This window comes from Camponotus vicinus, unplaced genomic scaffold, assembly GCF_025532165.1.
Source record: "Camponotus vicinus isolate PSW18456_S1 unplaced genomic scaffold, iyCamVici1.0 SCAF_11, whole genome shotgun sequence".
NCBI classification, from domain to species: Eukaryota; Metazoa; Arthropoda; class Insecta; order Hymenoptera; family Formicidae; genus Camponotus; species Camponotus vicinus.
The window spans coordinates 1,186,464-1,213,110 of NW_028141947.1; the positions used below are offsets into that span (position 1 = coordinate 1,186,464).

General features: G+C 31.1%; 5 protein-coding genes across 8 annotated transcripts; 2 read left to right on the top strand and 3 right to left on the bottom strand.

The window, feature by feature from the left end:
• Positions 1–2,217: 2,217 nt before the first annotated feature.
• Positions 2,218–4,322, top strand: Mob3 (MOB kinase activator 3). 2 transcript variants are annotated; one of them, XM_083081351.1, is made up of 6 exons: positions 2,218–2,297; positions 2,372–2,702; positions 2,941–3,091; positions 3,289–3,516; positions 3,611–3,726; positions 3,799–4,322. In XM_083081351.1, exons 2-6 carry the CDS (start codon positions 2,658–2,660, stop codon positions 3,964–3,966), a joined length of 708 nt encoding a protein of 235 aa, XP_082937477.1. In that variant the 5' UTR covers positions 2,218–2,297; positions 2,372–2,657; the 3' UTR covers positions 3,967–4,322. The 2 variants fall into 2 exon arrangements, with proteins under 2 accessions (XP_082937477.1, XP_082937476.1); XM_083081350.1 differs by having other exon boundaries at positions 2,224–2,702.
• Positions 4,323–6,501: 2,179 nt separating this feature from the next.
• Positions 6,502–9,696, bottom strand: Uqcr-c1 (Ubiquinol-cytochrome c reductase core protein 1). Its single transcript, XM_083081809.1, has 7 exons — positions 9,559–9,696; positions 8,713–8,931; positions 8,085–8,470; positions 7,803–7,996; positions 7,467–7,636; positions 7,117–7,371; positions 6,502–6,884 (listed from the first exon to the last, which is right to left on the bottom strand). The coding sequence occupies exons 1-7, from the start codon at positions 9,625–9,627 to the stop codon at positions 6,744–6,746; spliced, it is 1,434 nt and encodes a 477-aa protein (XP_082937935.1). The 5' UTR covers positions 9,628–9,696; the 3' UTR covers positions 6,502–6,743.
• Positions 9,697–9,952: 256 nt separating this feature from the next.
• On the top strand, positions 9,953–17,659 carry LOC145961306 (RNA-binding protein 5). The gene is made up of 8 exons (XM_083081357.1): positions 9,953–10,165; positions 11,347–11,946; positions 12,047–12,116; positions 13,473–13,546; positions 14,376–14,489; positions 14,568–15,318; positions 15,404–15,567; positions 15,678–17,659. Exons 2-8 carry the CDS (start codon positions 11,371–11,373, stop codon positions 16,674–16,676), a joined length of 2,748 nt encoding a protein of 915 aa, XP_082937483.1. The 5' UTR covers positions 9,953–10,165; positions 11,347–11,370; the 3' UTR covers positions 16,677–17,659.
• LOC145961307 (beta1,4-N-acetylgalactosaminyltransferase B) lies at positions 17,590–20,780 on the bottom strand. Of its 2 annotated transcripts, XM_083081358.1 has the most exons (3): positions 20,649–20,780; positions 19,762–20,568; positions 17,590–19,689 (listed from the first exon to the last, which is right to left on the bottom strand). In XM_083081358.1, exons 1-3 carry the CDS (start codon positions 20,673–20,675, stop codon positions 19,495–19,497), a joined length of 1,029 nt encoding a protein of 342 aa, XP_082937484.1. In that variant the 5' UTR covers positions 20,676–20,780; the 3' UTR covers positions 17,590–19,494. The 2 variants fall into 2 exon arrangements, with proteins under 2 accessions (XP_082937484.1, XP_082937485.1); XM_083081359.1 differs by having other exon boundaries at positions 17,594–19,689; positions 19,762–20,780.
• Positions 20,781–21,267: 487 nt separating this feature from the next.
• On the bottom strand, positions 21,268–25,394 carry Alas (5-aminolevulinate synthase). 2 transcript variants are annotated; one of them, XM_083081784.1, is made up of 5 exons: positions 25,332–25,394; positions 25,165–25,251; positions 23,508–23,565; positions 21,804–23,083; positions 21,268–21,712 (listed from the first exon to the last, which is right to left on the bottom strand). In XM_083081784.1, exons 2-5 carry the CDS (start codon positions 25,165–25,167, stop codon positions 21,464–21,466), a joined length of 1,590 nt encoding a protein of 529 aa, XP_082937910.1. In that variant the 5' UTR covers positions 25,168–25,251; positions 25,332–25,394; the 3' UTR covers positions 21,268–21,463. The 2 variants fall into 2 exon arrangements, with proteins under 2 accessions (XP_082937910.1, XP_082937911.1); XM_083081785.1 differs by lacking the exons at positions 25,165–25,251; positions 25,332–25,394 and having other exon boundaries at positions 21,804–22,890; positions 23,508–23,739.
• Between the last annotated feature and the right edge of the window lie 1,253 nt (positions 25,395–26,647).

Here is a 26,647-nt window from a genome sequence, read left to right on the forward strand (position 1 = left end):
GTAAATTTTATATTATACGTATATTTTGGACATTTTCGTGTAATAAATTATTCCATGTAATAAATTATTTTGTATTAAATTTTGAATTATATTTTATATTATATTTGTATTATATTTTGTCATATATTTTGTAATAAATATATTTGTAATGTAATTATTTTTATGTTAATTAATAATTTAATATGTTTATGTTAGTATGTTTATGTTAATATTTTTTATGTTAGTTAATAATTTAATTTGTAATTTATTTTGTAATGTGTTTTTTATGTAATTGCAAATTAATTGTAATTTACGTTGTATATATTATAATTATGTAATATATATGTATTATATTTTCTGTTTAGAAACTCTGTATTAAAAGAAAATAAAAAATAAAATAAAACAGAAATAAAAAAAAATTTTTCCTCGATGTTTCTCTACCTTAACGAAGGCATTTGCCAGGGGTGGGGAGGTTTGAGTACTCTCATGAACCTGAGACCTATGCCGGCGGTAATATACGCCGATATTCATATAGATTAGTCTTATATTTAAGGTCATTTTAAGTATAATCTTAAATTGCTTTTTAAGATTTTGTTTAGTTAGTAAAATAGTTATATTCCAACTTACTTAAGACGATCTTAAATATAAGAGTGAATTATGAATATCGGCCGTAGTTACCGGTAAGGTCAGTCATGCCGGACAAGTCAAAGGGGAAGAGTCACTAATAGAGATACCAAAATTATATAAATATATATTATATTAATTATCTTAATATTTTTGAATAAAATGAAAGAAAGAGACAATAATCGAGAAAATAGAAAAAGGCAACTACAGTGATTTGAATATCTATACCTGAGAACAAAGAAAGTATTCCGATGGACTCTATAGGAACCCTGGCGAAAATAAGAAACTTTATAAAGCGTTAACAACCGTTGAGTGAGGGTTTTCTGAGAGTTTATATGCTTTTCAAACTTTGTAAAAGCACTTACATAACGCTGTTGGGTTTTGAATGCTTATCAAACGCTGCAGTGTTGCAATTTTTGTTCTACAAACTCTTTATATAATGTTACATGAAAGTTTTCCAATGCTGAGGTAACATTTTTCAGAGTACGTTCAGTAAACGTTGATACATCTTCGTGTACAGAGTTTACTCAGACTTTTCAAACGTTTACGATTACGCTATAACGTACAAACGTCTTTTAAACGCTGCAGTGTTGCAATTTTTGTTCTACAAACTCTTTACTAATCGTTTTTAAACTCTCGACGAACTTCTACAAACGTTCATGTAAACGCCAAACAAACGTCTCATTTTTGCCAGGGAAAGAATAAGCATGACAAGTGATGGTAATCTTTATGATGTTAACACAAAGGGATACAATAAACCATAATAATCCTCGAAGAAGAGAATATATTAGATATGTGTAGAAATGCATAGTGATTGGAAATGATTAGAAACTAAAAGACAGTATGCAATATGCATACAATCTATTTATTAATAGTAATACTATTTTTAATTATATTAAATTTTATAATTTAGTACATTGTATTATATAAAGTATTAAGCATAAAAATATTATGCTGATATGAAAATTATAATAAAAGTATATAAATAATGTTGGCTATATTAAAATGGAACATATGAATTCTTTATATTTTATATAAAGGAAGAGACATTTAAAATATTTTACAACATCTATATTTTTCGAATCTTAATTATAAAAACTTTAGAAGAATCAGTGATTAATTTGACAAATTCTATACATGTATTAATAATTAAATTTTTAAATAATTAAAAAAATGATTAATAAATATCAAAGATCAGTTTACTGCTAATTAAGATTTATAGAAATACGGTTAAAAATGTTTTTATTCCACAGCAGGCATTTTGTGTTTTGTAAATAAAAATATATAAATATGGCAATAAATATAGAAAAATATTTATTTCATCTTTGAACATTACATTGGAAGATTACAGTATCTTTCGCGATTGAATAATTTATTTACTATCAATTTATATACATAAGTGTCTTAATTGTTATACTCTGGTGCTACCGGCATTTCGTGCACATAGCACGGAACAAAACCAGAAATTGTGCACATTATATATTACCCTCTGAGAACATTCATGGACATTGGCTTTGTAGTTCATGTCCACGTTTTCAATGTCCATAGAGGGAGTATCGCTTTCAGGGATCACCTAAAAACAGGCCATGACATCTCTCAGTCTTCTTTCTGGTACAAAGCCTTAATTATGCACCAAAAGCTAGTCAGGTGCATAGCGCAGGTAACGAATTCGCTAAGCCATGCAAGTCAAAGCCGTAAATAATTCTACTTATATTTTTAGTCACATTTTATAATATACACCACGCTGTTATAAATTTATTGTCTTCAGTTGTAAAACAAGAGTGTAATGCATTGGAGTTTTGATTGCAACACGAGCAGTCTCGGATAAATAATTTCAATAAATAATTTCAATAAATCTCTTGTATTTTTGTCTACGTGGATAGCTGCGTGAAAGATTTTTACTTGTGGTTTTTTCGACAATACAAATAAATATGACGTTATGAAAATTTGAATTGAAAAGCCTTATATATAATTGTGCCAAGTGCGTGCTGCCTGCCGGTTTCTTGGGGTTTTTTTTATGAGAATATAACTGAGAATAATACAATTTTTATACAATGACTACATTAAGTGGCTTTATAGAATTCTTCCAGAAAGGAAAGGTAAACAAAAGTTATTAATTAGATAAATTTTAAGACAAACTGAACTAAAATATTGATTTCTTACAACTTGTAATAACCTATGTCATAATTATCTCTATGTGATATTATTGTTTAAGATATGTTACAAAATGTATCATAAAAATTCAGAAAATTTTTATTCTTATATCATATAAACATTAGAAGTATATTTGTACATATACAAGCCATATTCATATATTCATGTATGTTTTAATTGCAGACATTTAGACCAAAGAAGAAATTTGCTCATGGAACATTACGTTATTCTTTACATAAACAAGCTCAAGCTTCCCTTAATTCTGGTATCAACTTAAGAGCTGTTGTAAAATTACCACCTGGAGAAGATTTAAATGATTGGATTGCTGTTCATGGTATATATAAATATTTAATAATTGTGAAAAGATTTGTTAATATTAAAAATTTTATTGGAAATATTCAAAGATACATTGTTATATAGTGCTTATTTTCATATTATACTAAATTAAAAAGATATATCAAATGTTTCAATCCCACTTTTCGTTTATATATTGAAAGAACAACAATAATTATTTACTTTTTCTTTTTCTAGTTGTGGACTTTTTTAATAGAATAAATCTTATATATGGTACTGTATCTGAGTATTGCGATTCAGCATCATGTCCAACAATGAGTGGTGGAGCACGTTTTGAATATTTGTGGGCAGATGGTGAAAAATATAAAAAGCCAACAGCATTACCAGCACCACAGTATGTTACTCTTCTTATGGATTGGACTGAAGCTCAAATTAATAATGAAACAGTTTTTCCAGTATCAACAGGTTGTTACATTTATCTTATATCTATAGCATTGCTCAACAATAATTAATCCTATTTTGCTAAAACATATAAAAGAAAATTGTTTTTTTATTACAGATGTGCCATTTCCTAAAACATTTGTACCATTATGCAGAAAAATCTTAACACGTCTCTTTAGAGTTTTTGTCCATGTATACATCCATCATTTTGATCGCATTGTAGCAATAGGAGCAGTAAGTAGATCTTTAATTTTAATATTTTACTATATTATATATAAATCTCTGAATATATCACTATTATTTTAGGAAGCACACGTGAATACATGCTATAAGCATTTCTATTACTTTGTAACAGAATTTGATTTAATTAATCCTAAAGAACTAGAACCATTAGCTGAAATGACTGCCAAAGTTTGTAAGGATAGTGCTTCTCCTACTCAAAGCACACTGCCATCAAACAATCAAAGTAGATAGTTATTTACTTATTTTTACTTGTCTAATAATAACAAAACTAATTATACAATTTACAGTAAATTAGCAGAATCTCCAAACATATATACGTAAGTTTATTTTATATGAAAATAGACTATAACTTCACATTTTTGTTTGAATTATATCATTTTATGAAAATAATTTACTTTATAGATATTAATAACACTTTTAAAAAACAATATGTTTTATTGATATAAATAATGATTTTCATTAATAAGAGTTAGTTTGAGAGTAATTCAGATTGATATATATTTATTATCAATATATAATTATTATATTATAAACAATATATCTCATTTTACTCATCTTTATATATTACTCTCAATCTAGATTAAAAATAATTGCAATAATGATGCAATATACAGAGATTTATATAATGTCTCTAAATATTAACATTTAAATATGTAGTTTAAAAAAAAGAATAGTCTTCTCTCAACAAAGTAGTTTAGACATGTATCTTACAAATTTTTTATTCAAATATATATATTTAATATAAATATATAATACATATTTATAAATATAATTATTTATAAATATATTATATAATTATATAAATATATCTTATGTGTTAATGCTAAAAGAATAATTATATATACAATATTCTGCAAATTTTCTTATTTTATTGTATATAATTATTTTCAAAATTAGAACAATTATTAATAAATCTAATATATATATTATTTAGATCATTGTAATCTAAAGATAAATCTCAAATATTTTTTGTTGAAATTTAAATGTTTAACTCTTTCAAAGGATATTTCATCAAATTTCTATATTTCTAGTCTTTTAGTTTAATATTTTTTATATCAAAATAAAAAACTAATAAGATCTTAGATAATTATAATCTCCTATAACATTTTAAGAATTAATTATGTATATTAAAGGATAGGATTAATTTGTCTTGTTTTTTTATGTTTGTATTTCTTGTAAATTTTATTTGAAACAGACATAAGCTAAAACTTTTTTTCTCACACATCCACACACACACACACACACACACACACACACACCATATATATATATATATATGCAACTTTCTTATTTTATCATTAAACTTTTCAAATTTTTTTAATTAATAAAAAGAGTTACATTATATTAAATATATATATATATATATATATATATATATATATATATATATATATATATATATATTTAATATAATGTAACTCTTTTTATTAATTAAAAAAATTTGAAAAGTTTAATGATAAAATAAGAAAGTTGCAGTGCGCATCTAATAATTAATATAACATAAATAGAAATGCTGAAATTACATTTAGATCTATACAATTTATATAATAAAAATAGAAAGTACTAAGAGCTTGCTATTATTCATTTATTATTAATATTTATCAAATATTTAAATATTTTGTTTGCAATACATTGTAATATTTGAAGAGCATTGTAGCCAAATAAGTATATTATCCCATATTTTCGCAAATATATGTAGTAAATAATTTTTCTTTTTATACTAAAGTTTATATTTTATCTTCAACATTATTTGTCTCTATGTTTATTTATATAATAAATTTACATCGATCAATGTTTAAAAATAAAGATTTTAGTGTAAAATTAATGTAAGAGAAGAGGACAGAAATTTACATTATATATATCTTCCTATAATCTATATAATGGAAAATCATTTCAGATCTGAAAAATACCAAATACCAAAGCTTATTGCTAATAATATTAAGCATCTTTTATATATTATGTATTATATAAATAAATAAATGTAAATATTTTGTAATTTTAAGATTTAATCCTCAAGTGCAGACATGTAATTTCTCGGACTTTATTGTTCTAATTTATTTGTTAGATTATTTCATTCTAATTTACTTTATTAATAGTGATATTAATTATATTTTTTATTCTGTTTTTATTTTTATATTTGTTGAGTTTGATTGATAAAATAGTAAATTGAAAATATATGATATTAAATTTATATTGAAATTTATGCCTGTACTTAAGGTTTAAAGTTTATTTTTAGCATAATAATATTGTTGATATCAAGTGCAGTCCAGAAAAGTACAAATACTAATCGGAATATTCCATTTTCTTTATATTTATTGCTGGAAGATTCATGACAACATAAATTGTATGTATTTTGTAAATAAAAAATATATTGCTCTTTAGCTATTTATTTGCTCGTCATGTCACTTTGATGAATTGAATAAAAATTGCATTTATATCAAAATTATTTGTTATCTTCCTTATTACTACTTATGCGTTCATCTTCATTAATATTAAAATATGATATAAATTATACAAATTTCAAAAATAAAAATAAAAATATTAGTTTCTTTTATATATGTAATTTATCATATATTATTTTGCAACCTGTATGTGAGAATTTGTGATTATTCTGAATATAATAAATTTAAAGTAAAGACATGTATAGATTGCAATTTTCAATATTATCAATTAAAATGAAGAATACTATAAATATGCACTTTAATTTTTAATATTTAATTTTTTACAAAAAGTCTGGTGTATAATATTAAGAAATTATTCAAAATATATTTTCGATCATTTATTTTAATCAGGCAGTATACATCAACGATCGCTTATTTTGCGTAAATGTATGATAAGATAAAACTACAATCTTCATGTAGGGAGAAAGTTGTAACATTATTATTAGAAAATTATACTTACAACACAAATATTAATTTACAAGTATTTTTCTCAGATTGAAGACATATATGTATCATAGTTTTTATTTCTAATTGATGTGCTAAGATTTGTTGACAATTTGAAGATGATTACACTCTGAGCCAATACATAGCTCCACGAATGTAATTATAATCTGGTAGATTTTCGACAGGGCCAACTGCTGCAATCACTGGACATTGATCATAAATATACTTCATACCCACATTTTGTATAGTTTGAGCAGTTACACTCTGAAAAGAAATTATACATAATCACAATTAATGTATTATATGTGTTCTGAAAAGAATGAGATAATCTTGTAATAAATCTTACAAGATATCTATGTTTTTATTACATTGCAAACATTTTCGATATAAGTTATTACACATATATATAAACAAGAGAAAAAAAGATATTGAATTAGATAAAGATTTCTTTATGACAGGAAAACTTTTATACATATGTATAATTGAAGCTACATACATCTATCCTCATCTCGAGTTCGTGAAGTGGAATACGGCGGTTATAACATAATATTTGACGGCCAATATCTTCGCAAATGGCGGTGGTGCCATCCAATTGTAAAAACATATTAGTTTTAAGAATATTCTTTGCACGCGCTACTTCTTTCTCAGTAACTGATGTACATAATTTCATCCATTCATGTTGAATATACGATATCATATCATCACATTGCATAGGATCACAAACGAAATATATACCCCACAGTCCTGTATCCTGCATAATTAAAGAATGATATATTGATCACAAATCATTGCTATAATCACATATTTTTTTTTATATGAAACAATGCATTAACATTTAATATATACCTTATAACATGTGTTAAAACTCTGATAACTATGACATAAGCCTTCTTCTGCACAAGCTTTAGCTAGATTGCTTGCATTATTTACACCCCCTCCTTGGCTACGATCCCATGCTCCTATAAGAGTGTTGGCGACCATAAGAGGAATGTTGTCTGCTTCAGCCCATCCAGCACCTTTTGCCATAATGTTTATTAATTGCATTACATAAACTATTATAAACTAGTTTATTTGGTGTGTATGTGTGTGTGTGTGTGTGTGAATTATATATTTTAATTCATATATATATTCAAATTCATATATATTTTAATTTTATATTTTAAATAAATGGTTTTTAAATACCTTCAACAGCAAACGCGATATGAGCGAGAGGGATTGTATCATCGCGAACTCTTATTTCAGAGCCAGTGTAACGGCAGGCTTTAACATATTCTGGAATAGCATCATAATCCGGTCCTGCCATTTGACCAAAATGCTTATTAGCAAGTTCGATTAATTGATTATGATCTATACCACCAGCACCAGCTAGTACAAATCTAAACAAAAATAATATCTTGATTTTTAAACATTGCTGAAATTTCAATTATATATAAATTAAAAATCACTTGATGACGGAAATTTTACCTAGATGGTCCGTAATGAGTTTTCACATAGTATAGAAGATCGTCTCGTGAAATACTTTTAATATTTTTAGTAGGCCCCAGTATCGTCCGTCCTAAAGATGTACCTTGATAGGCTGCAGCATGCAAGTGGTCAAATACAACTTCTTGCAAATTTGTTTCAACTTCTTGCATTTCACGTAAAATAACACCACGTTCCCTTTCAATCTCATTTTCGCCTAACTTAGAATTTTTAATAATATCACTGAGAATTTCAATAGCTTTTGGTACATCTTGCGATAAGCATTTTGCATAAAATACTGTTTGTTCTCGACTTGTGTAAGCATTCAAATGAGCTCCCATATTCTCAATTTCTAATTCTAAATCAGTTTGAGAACGTTTGGCAGTACCCTATAAAAAAAGATTCACTAATTTTAATAGAAAACTTAATAGTTTATTAGATATTTAGAATTGTAATAAAATCACATAACTCTTATGGAAATTATTTAAAACATTAATCATGTGCAAATATACCGTAGTTATATCACATAAAGGTACAAGTGTTCTGTTTCAATTACAAAAATGTGCATACACAAGTTTTAAAAAACTTAAATGATTATTTTTTGTTAGTGACACTAATGAAATTAATATACCTTAAAAGCCATGTGTTCCATGAAATGAGCAACACCATTGTTATCATCGGTTTCATATCGACTACCAGAATCTATCCAAAGACCAACAGTAGCTGTTGCAGCTCCGCTATCTTCACTAGCAACTCTCATTCCACTATCCAAAGTTGTAACTCTCGTAGCTGGTTGATTGATAAGAGTTTCTTTCAGAGAAGCAGCAGTTGATTGCCATTGTTTTGGTATCTAATCGACAAAGTTATTAACAAATTCTTTAAATAATATATAACTTTAATCAAAAACATAAGCAAATTTATTATAATGAACATTCTTTTCATAAGAAAATTTTGTATATTATTAAATAATAAGTCTGTATATCCAAATTGCTAATAATCATTACATCACAAATTTCTATAAATATTTTTCTCAAGTATTTTTAAATAATTAACGACAAAATATATGTATATATATTAATGTTTTTTTCACAATGCATATATGTTAAATCACTTCTTTTTTTTTGTAGAGTACTTCCAACTTCAGCAATTGTCTCGGACGCATTTATATCTAGATTTATCTCTTTTTATTCAATGAGATCAATATTGTTGAGGTTAAAAATATAAATTTGAAAGTATATCGAGTTTTTAATTTTTTTTATCGCGTCTTGTCACAAATAATTTATACTATCAGACAATCACATCATTTCCACATATTAAATACTCTAAAACTATTATTTTACTCTTATTACGTAAGGACCCGAAAATGACAAATGTCATTCTATTCGGGTCGAATAAAATTATAAACGAATTGTTTGCGAAGTTAAAACCGTTATCACAATCACTATGATCGCGAATCGTGAAATGTAATCGGTTTTACCTTTACAAGGCTGGTTTTATTTGTATATATGCGCAGTGCGCTACCAATTTTTAGTAGACGAGTCGCCATTTTTTCGGGGCAATTATCGAGCGAAGCCGACGTCGTCGTCGTCGGCTGCCGACGAAACGACAAAGAGAACTTGTCGATCCTACCACGAGATGGCGTTGTAATCGCGTGAGCCGTCCAATCTATTCACGCGTCTCGTTCTAGGAACAAATCATCGCGTTTCGACGAATAATATCGTGCGACTCACTCGGCGACCAATCGGCTCGCCGCTCCCTCGAAAGTAGCGACATGTGGTGGGAGGTGATTGGCTGCCGCGCGCCTAGTGGAGAAATTGCGCATGCGCGTGGCCGACTCGCGCGATTCAATACAGCCTTGTAATCGAAGCTCGAGGTACACGTAATGAGTTTCGACTCGTTCTTCGCGGAATCGCCATATTTTACGGATCGAACGGGAAGCTTGACAACGCCATTGTGTGGATTGTGTTATTTTTCGGCGATTGCATCGAGCCTTTAGTAAAATAGCGAGCGCCGAATATTGCGGCTTCTTCGTTTGCTTTATCGAGAGCCTGATATCGCGCTGAAACAACGAATCACCGCGAAAGGTAATGTTTATTCATCGACGCTACACCTCGCAGCTTCCTGATCACAATGGAAATCCTCCGCGCGTCGTGACTGCTAGAATATTCGCTTCAAGTATTTACAGTTTTTACTCGAGACGCGGTGGATATGTTATTTACGTTTAAGAAGCCCGATAATCGCGATTAATTGTGAATATTGCTCTTTTCCTGCCCCTCCCCCTTCCCTCGAAGGATGTCGCGTTGGATGCATTGAAAAGCGCATTGCTGTCGTGGTGCATGTAAAAATTGCTGCATAGGATCGATTTTTTCTTTTTTTCTCCCTATTATTTTCTTCACCGTTTGGAGCAATTGGGATTATCAGACAGAAAATTGGAATCTGTTTCAAACTTTCCAAAGGTCAAAATTATATATTTATCATGATAAATGAAATATTACAATATTTATGTATGTTTTTTTTATTGTGGATTTAACACATAACGATACAGATAGTATATTTTCCTCCTTATGTTATTATTATGTATCTTTCTAATTATTACTTTTAAATATTAGAATATATTTTTATAATATGTTACAGGAGAATATATGCGTATTATTTAGAGGATACATTCGACATTACAAATATTTTGAATTGTCTAGTTAACTAAAGGAACACAAATTTCTTTGTACTGATTAGTTAATCAAACAGTTTAACATGTTTATAATATTAAATGAAGTATATTAAAATTCAACTGTGATACATAAAATAAAAAATTTTAATAATATGCACATATATATATGTATATATGTATGCATATAATGAATATATAATTTGTATTTGTAATGAATATGCAATTTGTATTTTTTTTAAAGAGCATTTGTAATTACACACACATTTGTATATTAAAAAAATATACTTATACACATAAAAAACTAAATAAATATTGTAAAGAAAAATAATAGAGAAAAAATTGATATTACATATACATTTATTATACATGTAATATTACATACATCTTTTACATATAATCATTTTCTTGACATATAATCATTTTCTTGACGTACATATAATCATTTTCTTGACGTATTATTAAATATAAAACTATTGACTATTATTTTATATTATATATTCAGAATATATATTTTAGCTTATTGTATATGCGTAGAAACCAAATTTGTTCATGATTGTTGAAAATATAAAAGAATAAATTTTTTTCTTTGTTTTACAGAAGTTGAATAAATGTGCAAACATCATGTACAGCAATAACATTGATCCTTGGGAACCTGGCTATGGGCCAGAAAGAAGAAGTCACAATTCTGATTATGATTATCGCAATGAGTATGGAAGCAACAGATCACCAGAATATTCGGAACATCGAGATGTTGATCATCGCGATAGAGATCATCGTAGTCCAGACTACAGGAATCATCGTGGAAGAGACAGGGATCGCGAGAGGGACCGTTCAAGGGATAGGAGAGATCGTAGCAGAGACGAGCGTGATCGCAGCTATAGGGATCGCGAAGATCGTTATGGAAGGCAAAGAGACAGAGACTCTGTAGAACGGGACAGGGATAGAGATAGGGACAGAGACAGAGATAGAGATCGTTCTAGACGTGACAGAGATCGGGATAGAGATAGAGATCGTAGGGGAAAACGGGAGGATCGGGATCGTGATCGCGACGACGATCATAGTCGGGAAAGTTTGGACTTTGAACACGACCATGGTCGTGCCTATAGCTCGTCCATGGAAGGGATCCACTACAAATCACAATCGCCCAACAACACCATAATGATACGTGGGCTTGCTCAACATATTACTGAAAATGACGTAGGTTGTCAACTTTGTGGCCTAACATATAGTGGCCACTCGATGAGCCAGCATTATAGAACATGGCATCACTATTATCATTATGATGTGTGTATCACAGGTGCGGCAAGACATCCTCAATTGTGGCCTCATGCCTAAGGACATCAGGCTAATCCGGAAAAAAGATACAGGTAACTATTGCATTATATTAACAATTTTAATACATCCTTATGATGTAATTATCAAGCATATGAACCAAACTGTTATAATGTTGTTACGAGATTTATAAATCTACTATGAGATTTATATGGTCATTATCTCTCACAAAATTGCTTGAACAAAACATGCAAGAAATTATTTTGGAATTTGTTACAATATAAATAGATACACAACGAGAGAAAATCATATATAAAATTTTAACAAATTTCTTGCATCTATTTATTTAATTTTAAGAGTTTTTGTAATATTTTAGTACCAATCATTTATATCTCAAAATTTTATATTAATTTGACTATCGACTATTTATTCTTAAAATAAAAGGTAAGTTAAAATAAAATGGGAGAGAAATTTTGGAAAAAAAAATTAGATTATTTACAAAAAGCATATAAGAGATAGTTAAATGACAACTTTATTAAATTTATTTAACACATACAATTTTAAATTATATATCTACCAACCAAAGAAAACATTACGTTTTTGATACTCTTTAATGGGAAGTTTTCAACTGTTACAAATAAGATAATACAATTTGTAGTTGTATAATTATAAGAACACATAACAAACAATCAATCCTTGGATTAGAGTACCCTTGTGTTTTACTTTCAGACTTATATCTGAAGATGTTATTTTAATAAAAAATACAATTATTCTTTTATTATCTCTCTTGTGATATGAAGAGTTTCAAGGAAAAAATAAATATTTAAAAAAATACAAGTATAAATTTTTATAAAAAATCAATATTTTAGATTTCCAAATTTTTTTTACTACAATTTTTTTTTTTATTCTTTCTCAACTCTTATATTTTAAGTAGGAAGAAAATAATTTTTTGTTTTGCTATTAAAATAATGTCTTTATTATCATGCTTTAATTTGATCCTTTACTACTACTACTACAAACTACAGTATATAAATATAATTAATATACAACCGGGATCGCGATTTTTATTATCGGCATCATTTTGTTCGCAAAAGTCTCTACATCGTTCTCGTCCAAGTTTATGTAATAGAAGGGTAAAAGAAAAAAAAAAGACCAAGAAATTTTGCCTCAGCTAGGTTGAAAAAATTGCCCGTAACGTTAAATTATATTATACACTATACCGGTTCACGAAGTATAATCGATGAACTGCGGTCTCTCGCACGGAATTCGTTCTGCTGAGATTTAGGTAAAATGGAAAATGAAAACGAGCAACGAAGCGAAGAGACATACTTCGTTTGAAACTCGGTCTCTGTCACAATGGTTGGTGCTGTGATTGCCTGCCCTCTCAGAGTAGAGACCCCCAGGCAAAAACGTGGATTAACTCTGGATATGTGTGTATTTGCTCTGTATAGGTGCTTCGCGAGGTTTTGCATTCGTCGAGTTTAACGCGACTCAGGAGGCCGCACGGTGGATGGAGATGAAACAGGTAGAACGAAGTTCGGTCCAGATACCCAACCGATGCGTTGTCGCACGCGTGCCACCGACTGCCCCGTGGCGGCAAGGCACGGTAACGCAGCCCTCTGGCCTTCCACGTGGCCACGGCTGTGCACCTGTTAAGCTAACTTTATCGTATCTAATTATTTATCTAGGAATCCCCCACATATTTTGCAGACTTTTTCTTAACTCGCGCAAGTATTAAGTTCATTGAGGGATTTTTTCGCCGCGTCGCGTGCTTTTACTTGTCCTTTGTCTTAAAAGATATTCATCAACTAACAATGAAGATCGGGAAAAGGGTCATTCCAGTCGTCTTATGTCGTTTATCGTGCATTGTATTCGGGCATGCGGATTCATTTCCAAGTCATGATTCTTATGCTAATCGCGTCATCCGCTTTTCTCTATCATATTATTTGTATCTTTGCTTCTTGCGTTTCGCTTGGTTCTTGATGCGATTATTTAATGATTGATTAATGACGTTCTCGAAGTTTTTATTATACAAGTTATGCACGAATTTTTTATATTTACATAATAATTTACATATGCAAGTAATCGCGCGTCATATTGCTTGCTTGCACTTTTTTACGGAAATTTAAATATTACAAGATTGTTTATATGAATCGCGCATGAGAAAACAAGTCGGTCTGCAAACGGTGTGGAATGGCCCACGTTAATAAGCCTACGAGGCTTTGTTCGCTCGAGACAGAAAGCTATGAAGTAGAAAACTATAATATTTCGTCAACCAAGAAGGAAGTTTACGGGAAAAACAAGAGGCCTTAGGAAGATGTTGGACGGGATAACACTGAAATTCTCTGTTTCAGGGAGTGCTGATGCTGCAGGATCAGTATCGTGCATTGATGCAGTACAGTATACCGAAAGAGTGTCATGTGGATAAACCGCCAGCCAAGAATACGCAGGATTGGCACTGTGTTAAGGTTTGTATCGCCTTGTGTTTCCGCTCTTTTCAAATATATATGTACTCACGAATAACGATATGTTCATTTTACACACAGTGTGGAGCGCACAACTTTAAACGGCGCGAGACCTGCTTCAAATGTTCCGCCTCGCGAGCGGAGAGCGAGGAAGGCGGAGAAGGAAGCGACGAAATCAGCCCGCATCCCACCAATACTGTACTTTTACGGGGATTAGATGTATTAACGACTGAGGATTCGGTCCTACAAGCGATGAAGAATCTGTCGTCGATGCCGATACGTAGTATTCGCATTGGTCGCGATTCTCTTACGAATACGTCTCGTGGCGTATGCTATCTGGAGATGGGCAACGTAGTGGATGCGATGTACTTGCATACTGCACTTACGAAGCAAGGACTGGTAGTTGACGGCAGAAAGGTGGAGATCACATATTGTAAGCTTCATCAGATCAATAACGCGAACGCGTGGAAGTCGAACGATGCCCAACCGCAGAGATACACTTTGGACGACGTCGCCCAATTGGCCGAATACAGTGCCAATTTATATGCCAAAACGCCTGCACAAAAGGCCCATTATCTTCAGTATTATACGCAGTACTATCAGAATCAGATAATGCAGGGCTCGGCGATCACATTGCCATCTCTGAATCAGACAGATCGAGTAAACGCGGCCGCGGCTGTGGCACAATCCGCTATACAACAATTGCAGGCATCCAGGAAATTAGGAAGCGATGCCGACGATGTGAAAGGACGACCAACTCCTACAGCACCGTCTAGTACAACGTTAGCGAGTGGAAGAGTGCCCGCACATTCTAGCGATGGAAAAGTATACTGTGAGTTTTCTCAAGAATAATACCATTTAAATCTATTTTAGATAATTGAGCTCTATAAAACAATCGTGTGTAATTATCATTTTAGCTGTACCAGACGTCAGCACTTATCATTACGACGAATCATCTGGCTACTATTATGATCCTAGTACGGGATTATATTACGATCCGAATTCGCAATATTATTACAACAGTCATACACAACAGTTTCTTTATTGGGATGCTGAGTCATTCTCTTATCAACCAGCCAAGGTAAAGTCTTTGATGAAAAGATTTATATATCACAAAGTTAATTTAAAAGTACTAAAAAAAGTTAGTTTAAAAATACTAATATAAAGAATATTTTCATTTTTGTTTTATAGACCACTGCGAGTACGACACAGGGCGCTGCAAGTACAATAACAGCGACGGCAAGTGGTACAGATTCCGTAAGCACGAGCAATCAGGCTACGACTTCGTCAGCCGCTAACATAACTCAAGATGCAGCGAAAGAGGATGAAAATAAAAAGAAAGACACCAAGCAAGACAAAGTAAAAGTAGCGAAAAAGATAGCAAAAGACATGGAACGGTGGGCTAAAACATTGAACCAGAAAAAAGAAAATGCGAAGAATAATTGGAACTCGGAATTTGCCGGTGTGGACGGCAATCAGGGTATCGGCAGCGGTGCGGCGGACGCGGGATATGCCATTCTGGAAAAGAAAACTATCGCAACTCCTTATCACGAGGATGAGGATCAGAGTGGTAATGGATTGGTAGCCGCTTACGGTGGCGGTAGCGATACAGAGGAAGAGATAGAAGATGTACAGCAGGAAGAGAAACAGCATACTGATTGGAGTAAACTGGCATGTCTACTCTGCAAACGACAGTTTCCGAGTAAAGAGGCATTACTCCGGCATCAACAGCTATCCGATCTTCACAAGCAGAATCTGGAAAATTGGTACCAAGTACGTGGTCTAGACCCTAACGATCCGCAGCAAAGGAACAACAAATACAGAGATCGTGCTAAGGAAAGACGGGCCAAGTATGGCGAACCCGAACCACCGCAACCCAATAAGTTGAAAGAGAAATACTTGAAAACTAGAGTGGAGGACATGTCGGTGTCTTACGAAGAGCCTACGCGAGCCGGCATCGGATCAGACAACGTCGGCAATAAATTGCTCCAAAAAATGGGCTGGAGTGAAGGAATGGGCTTGGGAAAATCTAATCAAGGTAGAACGAGTATTATCGAAGCCGAGAGGCGTGTCCCTACGGCCGGATTAGGAGCGAAGACTTCGTCGTATAGCGCACTACCGGGCGATACTTATAAAGATTGCGTAAAAAAAATGATGTACGCGCGATATCAAGAATTGTCTGACACGTAATAGGTAAAGTATACATACACTATAATAGATTTTATATATATATATATATATATAATATATATTATATATAAATATATAAGTATACTCGTACTCGATTTTCCATAGACACGTAATTACACACACTCGTATTATTATCCGAATACTGTAGTTACTTACCAATAACTGCACAGTGATAGCCAATTTTTGGAACTGTGTGTATACTCTATGCAATATATTAACATATTTCATACATCCTCGTATGTAATTCTGTTTTCATATGCTTCAAAATAATGGCATATTGTATAATTTTGCTTTCTTTTTTGTAATATATAAAAATATAATGATTGTCACACATAAGATCCATACGCAACATACCACACACGTATACACATATGCCATTTTCTACTTTTATTTATATAACGGCGGTGTCACACTTGCGAAGTAATTCTCGTTTTAATCCCCTTTTAATTATATTATTTTTGATTCTTGTCAAGAGTTGTGATTTTTTCTATGGAACAAAATGAATCATTCTGTTGAAAAATAGTTGATTATGAATTGTTGTATCATTGTTCAATGCAATAATATTCTTCGCCAAAAATAAAATATGTACAGTCGATTATCATTATAAGTACATTAATAAAAGAATCGATGGCGGACGAATCTGATCATGAAAAATTCTCTTTAAAATTGTAAGCAATACAACAGAACATCACAAGTTAAATTTTGAAGCATAATAAAATATTCGTTGATTTAATGAAAGAGTTGTATGAACAGCATCACTTTACTATGAATATTGTTACATTGTGAGAAATGCTTGTTCTTTTTTAATATGTTTAGGAAGCGAAAAAATACACGACCTATTCCTCTTATACAAGGTATTTCAGTTTATCAAAACATTTTATATTTATTATATCGTAATGAAGTATAATAAATTCCTTTAATCTAATTGTATCAAACTGAATACAAAGATATTTTTGGATATTATATTTATTCATGTACACATATATGTTTATTTTTTTCTTTTCTTATTATGATTTCTGTCATTTTTTGGAGATAATGCATCTTATACTTATCACTATACATATACATTTCTAACATTATTCTTACAATTTATTGCTATTTTTCTAAAATTATCGTATGAAATTCCTGTATTTAATAACATCAAAAAGAATTAATAAATGTACACGCAAAATATATTATTGCTCGCTGTGGGGAACTCGTGAGTATTTTCTAAATTTGCTTATTTGACTAGATCATCATTCTCATTCAAAATCTTTTTCAGGAACAGTTATGATCGTGTAACACAATATTAGCAATATAGAGTAAAGAGTACTCAATAAAGTAAAATCTGTCAAGGATTATATAAAAAGAAATAATTCAGTGATTTTAGAAAAATTATCTCTAGATATAAATGTATATCAAGATTATATATATTTTTTAATGTATAATTTATAATATCATCTCTATCACACAATATTTTTTGAAGTTTATTACAAATTTTAAATATGATGAGGATATATATTTGGAATAGAAATAGAGATATGCTCTTAATAGATTATATATATACATATATAATTAATATTATGATACATACTTTCACAAAAGTCAAGAAACTAAAACACACTGGAATATTAAAATGTTTAATATATTATTTGTTTCTTTTTTAAATCATATTTTAAGCTTAGTAAAACAATAAAATGTTGTATTTTATTGTTTTAAATATTTATTCCTTATACAATATTTTTTTTAAATATTCACAAAATGTAGATTAAATCATATTGCATTATATACTAATTTACTTGTCTTATTCATATCTACATTTTTATCTCTACAGTCATTTTCTCTTCACTATTTAATAATAGTAAATTAATATATATATAGATTTGTTTTATAATATTATTGTTGTAACGACACACATTATGTAATCAATTTGTCATCTTTATTATATTCATAAATATAAAGCAAAATATTGGATACTTTTTTATTATGTGACTTACAATTTATAGAAAAGCGAAAATTGTAATAAGTTGTTACTATAACCGCTAGTAAACCAATATTAGAAAAAAATCCTTTAATTCAGTCGCATTTAAATATTTGTACAATATTACACCAATTTTTTTTATATCTAAAATAAATAAACAAGGAACAATCACAGTATACTAAAACTGTGCTAAAATAACATAAGAGGTATATAAAGACCAGAATCTATTTGAGCATATAGGTAAGTAATGTATATCTTTAAACCAAAAATTATAACTTGTACTTTCTATTATGAAGTAGAGTTTTGTGTCTTTAAATAGCTGCAATTTTTTATGTATATGAATATGATAAAAATATGAGATTAAATAGTGATCTAAAATGAAAGTATATTATGTATTTTTAAGCGATATTGCTTCTTCTCATTTTGATGAATCGTGTAAAAAAAATGATTATTTATGATTACAGTCTTTAACCCTTATCAATTATATAACTAGATTATTATCTTTCTTGTACAAACTGTCAACTAATTACAAACTACTAATTAATTACAATATTATAATGCTATTGGAAATTCGTTATTGTGATTGTAAAAAATATTTGTTGCAGACTTCGCACTTTCCAAATTCTATCACACAAAAGTACGGTGGTATCTTAATCACTAAATAATATTGCGATTTAACCATAATATGCTCTATCACAGCATGTTAGCAATTATATTTGTTTGTCTAGTCTATATTATATAAGGTAAAATTTTTTGACGTTGCCAGAAAATAAGAATATGCTATTGTAACGTATCATAGCCAGTTTACAAAAGATATGTGCGATATACATATGGATAAAAAAAACTTACATATAAAAATTACACATCAGCTAAAATCCATGAATACAGTGGCCGCAATTGATGATTCAATACTCTGTATTCCAAATTGCTGAGTCCATCTGTATCGTACCTGCGTGCACCATTCTCCAAATTGGTGAATCTTGCGGTGCTTGGAGGTTCCTTCTTGTGCGTCAGCATATAATACTGTGCCACGTCAGGTCCAAAGCGCGTAATCTGCCAAACAAAATCAGTATATACAAGTACTTTATATAAATCTCTATCTATACTGAACTACATTGATCAAACCTGAAAACCCCTGGACTGTAAGCGACTGTAAAAGTCGTCGTCCTCTCCACCCCAACCGTAGAAAACATTGGAGAATCCGTTCACTCTCTCGAATTGTTTTCTCGTTAACGCTATCGCGCCCCCAAACAGGCCCGTATAAGGCAGATTATATCGAAAGGTATTTACACTGGAACTCATGTGTCTGGGCATCTTGGTGCACGCGTAGATATTGTCGAGGTTCTGCGGTATCAGGTCCACGTCTTGGAAAATGAAACAGTGAAAGTCATTGACCTTGGTGGCCTCGGCGTAGCCGACGTTGAAGAGCTTGGCGCGGTTGAACTCGCGCATCGGACTCTGCTCGATGACGAATATCCGATAGTCCAGGTTCTGCGCTTGCAAGAACGGGTGAATGTAATTCATGAAGACGGCCAGCTGACTCTGCCGGTTGCGGTACGGCAGTATGATGGCAACGTTGAAGAGCGGGTGGCAGTTGAGGGGCTTCCACTGGCCACCCGGTAGGATACCGAGTCGTCGAGCCATCGCCACCGGGTCCTCCCGGGGATGTTCCTCGGGGTAGAGCAATTGGGAGGAGCGTCTGCCGTTGACGGAGATCGTGCAGGAGTTGTCCCTCGGCGGATACGATCGCTCCATCTCGTCGTAGATGTTCTCGGTCTTGATGAAGGTGTAGTGGGAGGCGAAACGCGCTGGATGGAGACAGTAGCACAGCACGAGTATCGTCGTCACCGTGTAAGACAGCCCGCGCGCGTAATCGTAAAGGAACGCGACGAGCATTTTGAAAATATTGACGAAGCTCCTCATCCTCCTAACCTAAATTCGATCGTAGACAGACATCAATGTACTCAATGTAAGAGGTTCCCAAGGGAAAGCGACAGAATCGCGAATCGTGCCTTTCTTCGACTTTCGTACGCACACATGCGTGCTTCCTGCTCGACGATGCGGTCTCGAAAGAGGAAAATTCTTAAATTTATCTCCTTGAAAAAATTCGAGCGACGCGAAACTGACAGATGAATTGCAGACGACACGATGCGCGGACATGCACGTGCGCATGCGCGAATGATTGAAGTGTCAACAGCATATTATAATATATAAAATAAAATATATAAAACATATATATATATATATATATATATATATATATATATATATGTAATAATATATATATGAATATTCTAAAATATATATAAAATATATATAAAAATTTATATAATTGCATATAAAATTATTTATAAATATAATATATAATTTAATATATAAAAATTGGATGGTAAATTAGATGTAATATATAGGATACTTCTGGTTAAATGGCAAAATTTGAAATATAAATTTAGGAGTTGAGATAAAAAAAAATTCCTCTGAAAGTATGCTCACACCCTATATATATATATATAGGTGTGTGTGTGTGTATATAGGGTGTGAGCATACTTTCAGAGAGGTGTGTGTGTGTGTATATATATATGTATATATCAGACAGATTCATATTGTACAAGAAATGTTAAAGAGAGAAAGTAAATTGTATCAGTTAACACTTTATTTAAATCTCTGTCAACATTGTTAACTTTGATAATAGGCTTTATGCTATATATTAGATAATTGATATTGTTGTCTTGAAATAGTACACAAGTAAACAGCCTATATAAATAAACACCTCTACCGATGAATTTTGTTTGTACGACAACGCGACCATTGCTATTTTATATATTCGTCAATGAACCAAAATAGCGCGCGGTTCCTCGTTCGGTTTAATGACTTTAGGTATATTAAGTTGATGAAAAACGTCCAACGTGTCTTGCACAAATTTATCCATCATGGCTTGAGTGTGCCCCGGAGTTGGTGCTAATCTTAATTTCTCTTCACCCTTTGGAACAGTGGGATAATTTATTGCTTGTACATAGTGTCCTTTATCATTTAATAAATGGTCCGCTATTTGACTGCATAACAATGGGTCTCCTATCTAAAAAAAAAACATACATAATTATATTAATAATTAATCATTTTTATTTATGTTGATCAAATTTAATTAAAGTCATTGATTTACAGATTACCTTTATTGGAATTATATGAGAAGGCGATAATTCGATTGGAAGATCTGCGGCAGTAAGAATAGATCTCATATAGGCCACATTGTTCTGATGATTCGTCCGTAATGACCTGCCTTCGTTTGATGCCAAAATCTCAATGGACTTCAAGGCTCCATGCAACACGGTGGGCGGTAATGAAGTAGTAAAAATAAAACCGGCGGCATAACTCCTTATCATATCTATCAAATTCGTGGAACCAACAATATAACCGCCTACATTACCGAATGCTTTTCCTAAGGTACCGGAAATGATGTCCATCTTAGCAAGCACACGATCTCTCTCGCCGATACCTGCACCCGAGTGACCATACAAACCAACCGCATGAACTTCATCAATGAATGTTATTGCTCCGTATTTATGGGCGACATCGCATAACTCTTCCAACGGACAAATATCACCGGTCATGGAATGTACAGTCTCGAATGCCACAATCTTTGGCACGTTTTTATCTACTTTCGACAGAAGCTCTTCCAAATTCTCAACATCATTGTGTCGGAATACGTGCTTTGGCACGCCGCTGTTTCTTATGCCCTGTATCATAGAGGCATGATTTCCAGCATCGGAAAATATATGACATCTTGGCAGTCTTTTTGCTAGCGTGAACAAAGTGGAATCATTGGCGACGAAGCAAGAAGTGAAAAGCAAACCAGCCTCCTTCTGATGTAGCAGCGCCAGTCGCTTCTCCAACATTATATGAGCGGTAGAATTGCCCGAAATGTTTCTAGTACCTCCAGCACCGGCACCGAATTTATCTAAAGCGTTTCGGACTGCATCAATCACCAAAGGATGGCGTGACATCCCTAGATAATCGTTAGAACACCATACGGTAATAGGTTTCTTGCCACAGGAATATTCTAAAGCTCCTGGAAAGTTTTCAGCTAGACGATTCACTTTCTTGAATATCCTGTACGAATGATCTTTCTTCTTTTTCATGATTTGCTCATGAAAAAATTCTTCATAGGGGAAATGTACTTCTTTCTGTTGATTATCATTTAAGCTAATAACATCTTCTTCCATTGCAGGATTCGCTTCCTTGACAGCATTCCGTTCTCTGGACAAAAATGGGCATTGATTTTGTATAGATTCTGGAATTGGTTGCTCCTCTGACTCTGACATTGTGCTGAACAATCTCGATAATATTGGACAATGTTGCCGATAGTTCATTATCAGAGATGATCCATAATTGCGAACATAATTTGCAGACAAATGAGTCAGGAATGGGCACGGCATGGCTTTCGAAGGATCTAAAAAATATTTGGCTCATATAATACATGAAATGAATAATCACAAAATATTTTAAAAATATTTCCCAATAATGTTCTATAGTTAAATATTTCTAAAGTAATGCAATATCTATAAGATTACTATAATATTAAATTTATCAAAAAACCAGGAGGTGTACACATAATACAATCTTATCTCAATTCGATTGACTCGAAATAGAATATCTGGTTTCGCTAGAATACCTCTCTTGGGGGTTGCGTAATTTACACGCAAAATGAATGAGGAAAAGCACCCACGTTAGATGAGTAACAATCACGTTTACTTGGAAAAAATGAAAATCGCAATAATCATGTCGACTGTGCGTGAAGTGAAATAGGAGAAAGTGATAAGATTCTCATGACATGGCACATCTGTACAGGTAGTTGTGACACACGCATACATTACCTCTCGTGACGTTAATGGCACGATTGCTAGCACCGCGTTTGACGAATTGCCAGATCAGCTGAAAGCAGGAAACGTAGACAATTGAACGTCGCCTTTGGTAAGGTTGAATAGACGAAAAATGACAAAGAGGCTCTTTGACCGCTAGAAATATTCAACTGGTTCTTGAAACGAGCGAGAGAGTAAACTCCTACGTCCGAACGGGTCGGCAACTGGTCCGCTACTGACTCTGACTGACTCTGACGCGTATTAACTTTAGTAAAAACATCAATTCGCGATCGGAGAGAACGTCGATTTCGATTTCGAAAGCCAAAGTGCCGCTTCGACCTCGTTTCAATCAAGTCGCGATCAATTGATTCAACGAAAAGTCCCGGCCAAACGATTCATGTATCGATTACGTAATATAATACTCGATGTAATTTTATAATAATAATTTCCTGTTCTGCGCGAAAAATAATGCGAAAAATTTGTATTTTGAAATGCGTTAATGAATACATTAATAAGATGTTATTTTTTTAAATTAGAATTAAATAATCGAGTCTTGATATTATTGTGAAAATCGATCGCTGTAAGAGATTCATATGATCTAGTTTCTTCAGCAAAATACATTATTGTAGACATATTTAATTAAAGAGATGTTTAAATATTAAAGTAAATATTAAGAAGATAATTAACTTTTAATCTATTAATAAATTTTAATCTATTAAATCAAATTTATTAAGAAGAATAAATGTATAAATATTAAGAAAAATATCTATTAAATCAAATTTCCACATAGATGTTTATATTGAACGATAAGGATATGTATTTAAGAATTTATTATATGTATATATATTTTTATCTTTTTTTCAGAATTTATCCAGATAGCACATGTTGATTTTCTAAACGTATTTGATGATATTATATAAGAAATATTATGTATATATTTATGGAACCAACATATGCGATCTGGGTTTATATTAATGTAAAAAATTTATATTAATGTAAAAAATTAAATTAAAAAAATATTTTATATTAATGTAAAAAATTGCTTAACTTAGCCTTGTAACACATATATCTTTACACAAGAAAATAATTCAAATGGTCGAGTGTTTTGTTATTCATACTTATTATTATTCATTATTGCGTACTTGTAATTCAGTTGATAATTAAATGCAAATGCAATTGTAATTGAAATTTCACCTTTACATAATTTATTTCAACCTGTTGTCTATGACCTTTTTTTATTTAAAAATAGATTACGTATGAAAATAAAATTTTCCATGATAATTTTATTGAATCTTTTCTTCATTATCATCTTAATTGATTTTTTATCTTTTCTTTAATTATATAGATCGAGGATTATTTTTTCTCTAATGTCGATTAATTTTAATTACGGTATATTTCTTTAGATATTTTCCCTCTATCTACATTATAATTAAAATATTTTACTTATTAAAAGAAATAAAGAATGTATCTATTAGATAAACTATTAGATATCTTGTTTATTAAGTAACACATACAAAATACATTTTAAATTTACTGAAATCCACTATTTGCTGAGGAGAATCCAAAATATGAAAAAGCACATTCATAATAATAATAATAATATATAAATATTAACAATAATTTCGCGAAAATTTGAAATTTAAATCGACATTATAATCGCCATGTCACTTACCATGTTGATTGGTAGACAGGAAATAAACTCGCAAACGGATTGTTAATGATTGGTTGACTTTTTCTTCAATTCGCGAAAATGAAATTCCTTTCAATTTAATATTAGTTTCATATTAATTTTAATTTTGCTTTAATCGTAAATTTTAATTTTTTTTTAAATTATTATACCGTAGCATAGGACGTGCGAGAGGACTCAGTTTGTGCACAAGTTACTTTGATTCCGTCGTGCTTCCTCGACTAACTTGCTTTTCGTATCTTAATGAATAAAGAGCGAGTGGAACGTCGTATTTTTGCTTTTTTTTGCGATTTCATCATTGACACGTACTACCGATTGACCAATAGCACATCGTCTAGTATATTACTTATTCATGTCGCAAAATGTATAATGATACCAGTGACGTTAAAACGATACTATTAATTATAATATTCGAGTCACATAAAATAGGTATTCTGTTTTAAATTAGAAGCGAAGTAATACATATGTCTCTTCGTCTACAAATACCCTGGCGAAAATAAGAAACTTTATAAAGCGTTAACAACCGTTGAGTGAGGGTTTTCTGAGAGTTTATATGCTTTTCAAACTTTGTAAGAGCACTTACATAACGCTGTTGGGTTTTGAATGCTTATCAAACGCTGCAGTGTTGCAATTTTTGTTCTACAAACTCTTTACTAATCGTTTTTAAACTCTCGACGAACTTCCACAAACATTCATGTAAACGCCAAACAAACGTCTCATTTTTGCCAGGGTAGTTCTTTTGAGATTTATTTATTGTTCTGTATCTCTGAAAATATTAATCGATTTTAAATATGTAGAAAATTAAAAAAGATATGTTTAAAAATCCGATTACTCAGATTATGATAATTAAAATAAAATAAAAATTGTTCATGTAAACTAACAATAAGATGTGTTGAATCTTGAAAATCAAAATTTTTGCTGTGATATTTTTTTAACAAATATATTTTTCTTTATGTAAAATAAATTATTTCTATACGAAATTAATATTAAAATTGTAAAAATATATGTACATTATTTATATTTCATTATTTATTAATATTAAATTTTTTTGTTCGATAAAAATTGATTTGTTTTAAAAAAGTAACATTTTTAATTAAGCAAGATGTATTTATTGTTACAGCTATGCATTTTTTGGCAGTGTATTGTACACAAAAAAAAAGATGGAAATAATGAAAACAATTTGGAATATCTCGCAAAGTAAAAGCGCGACGAAATATCTCGTACAATATGGAAAGTTCACAGATGAGTAAGCATATGAGTGAACAAATAGATGGAAATATATTGGAATATTGGATAATATGATATGAATATATGGTAATATGTTCCAGGAAGTTATTATTATTTATTTCCTTTTCAATCTGGGAATCCCGTCAAAGAAAAAAAATCTACTTTGACATGTATCACACATGTCAAACTTTAATTTTGCCTAAAAGTCTTTTACTCTGTATATGCATTACTAGAAAATATT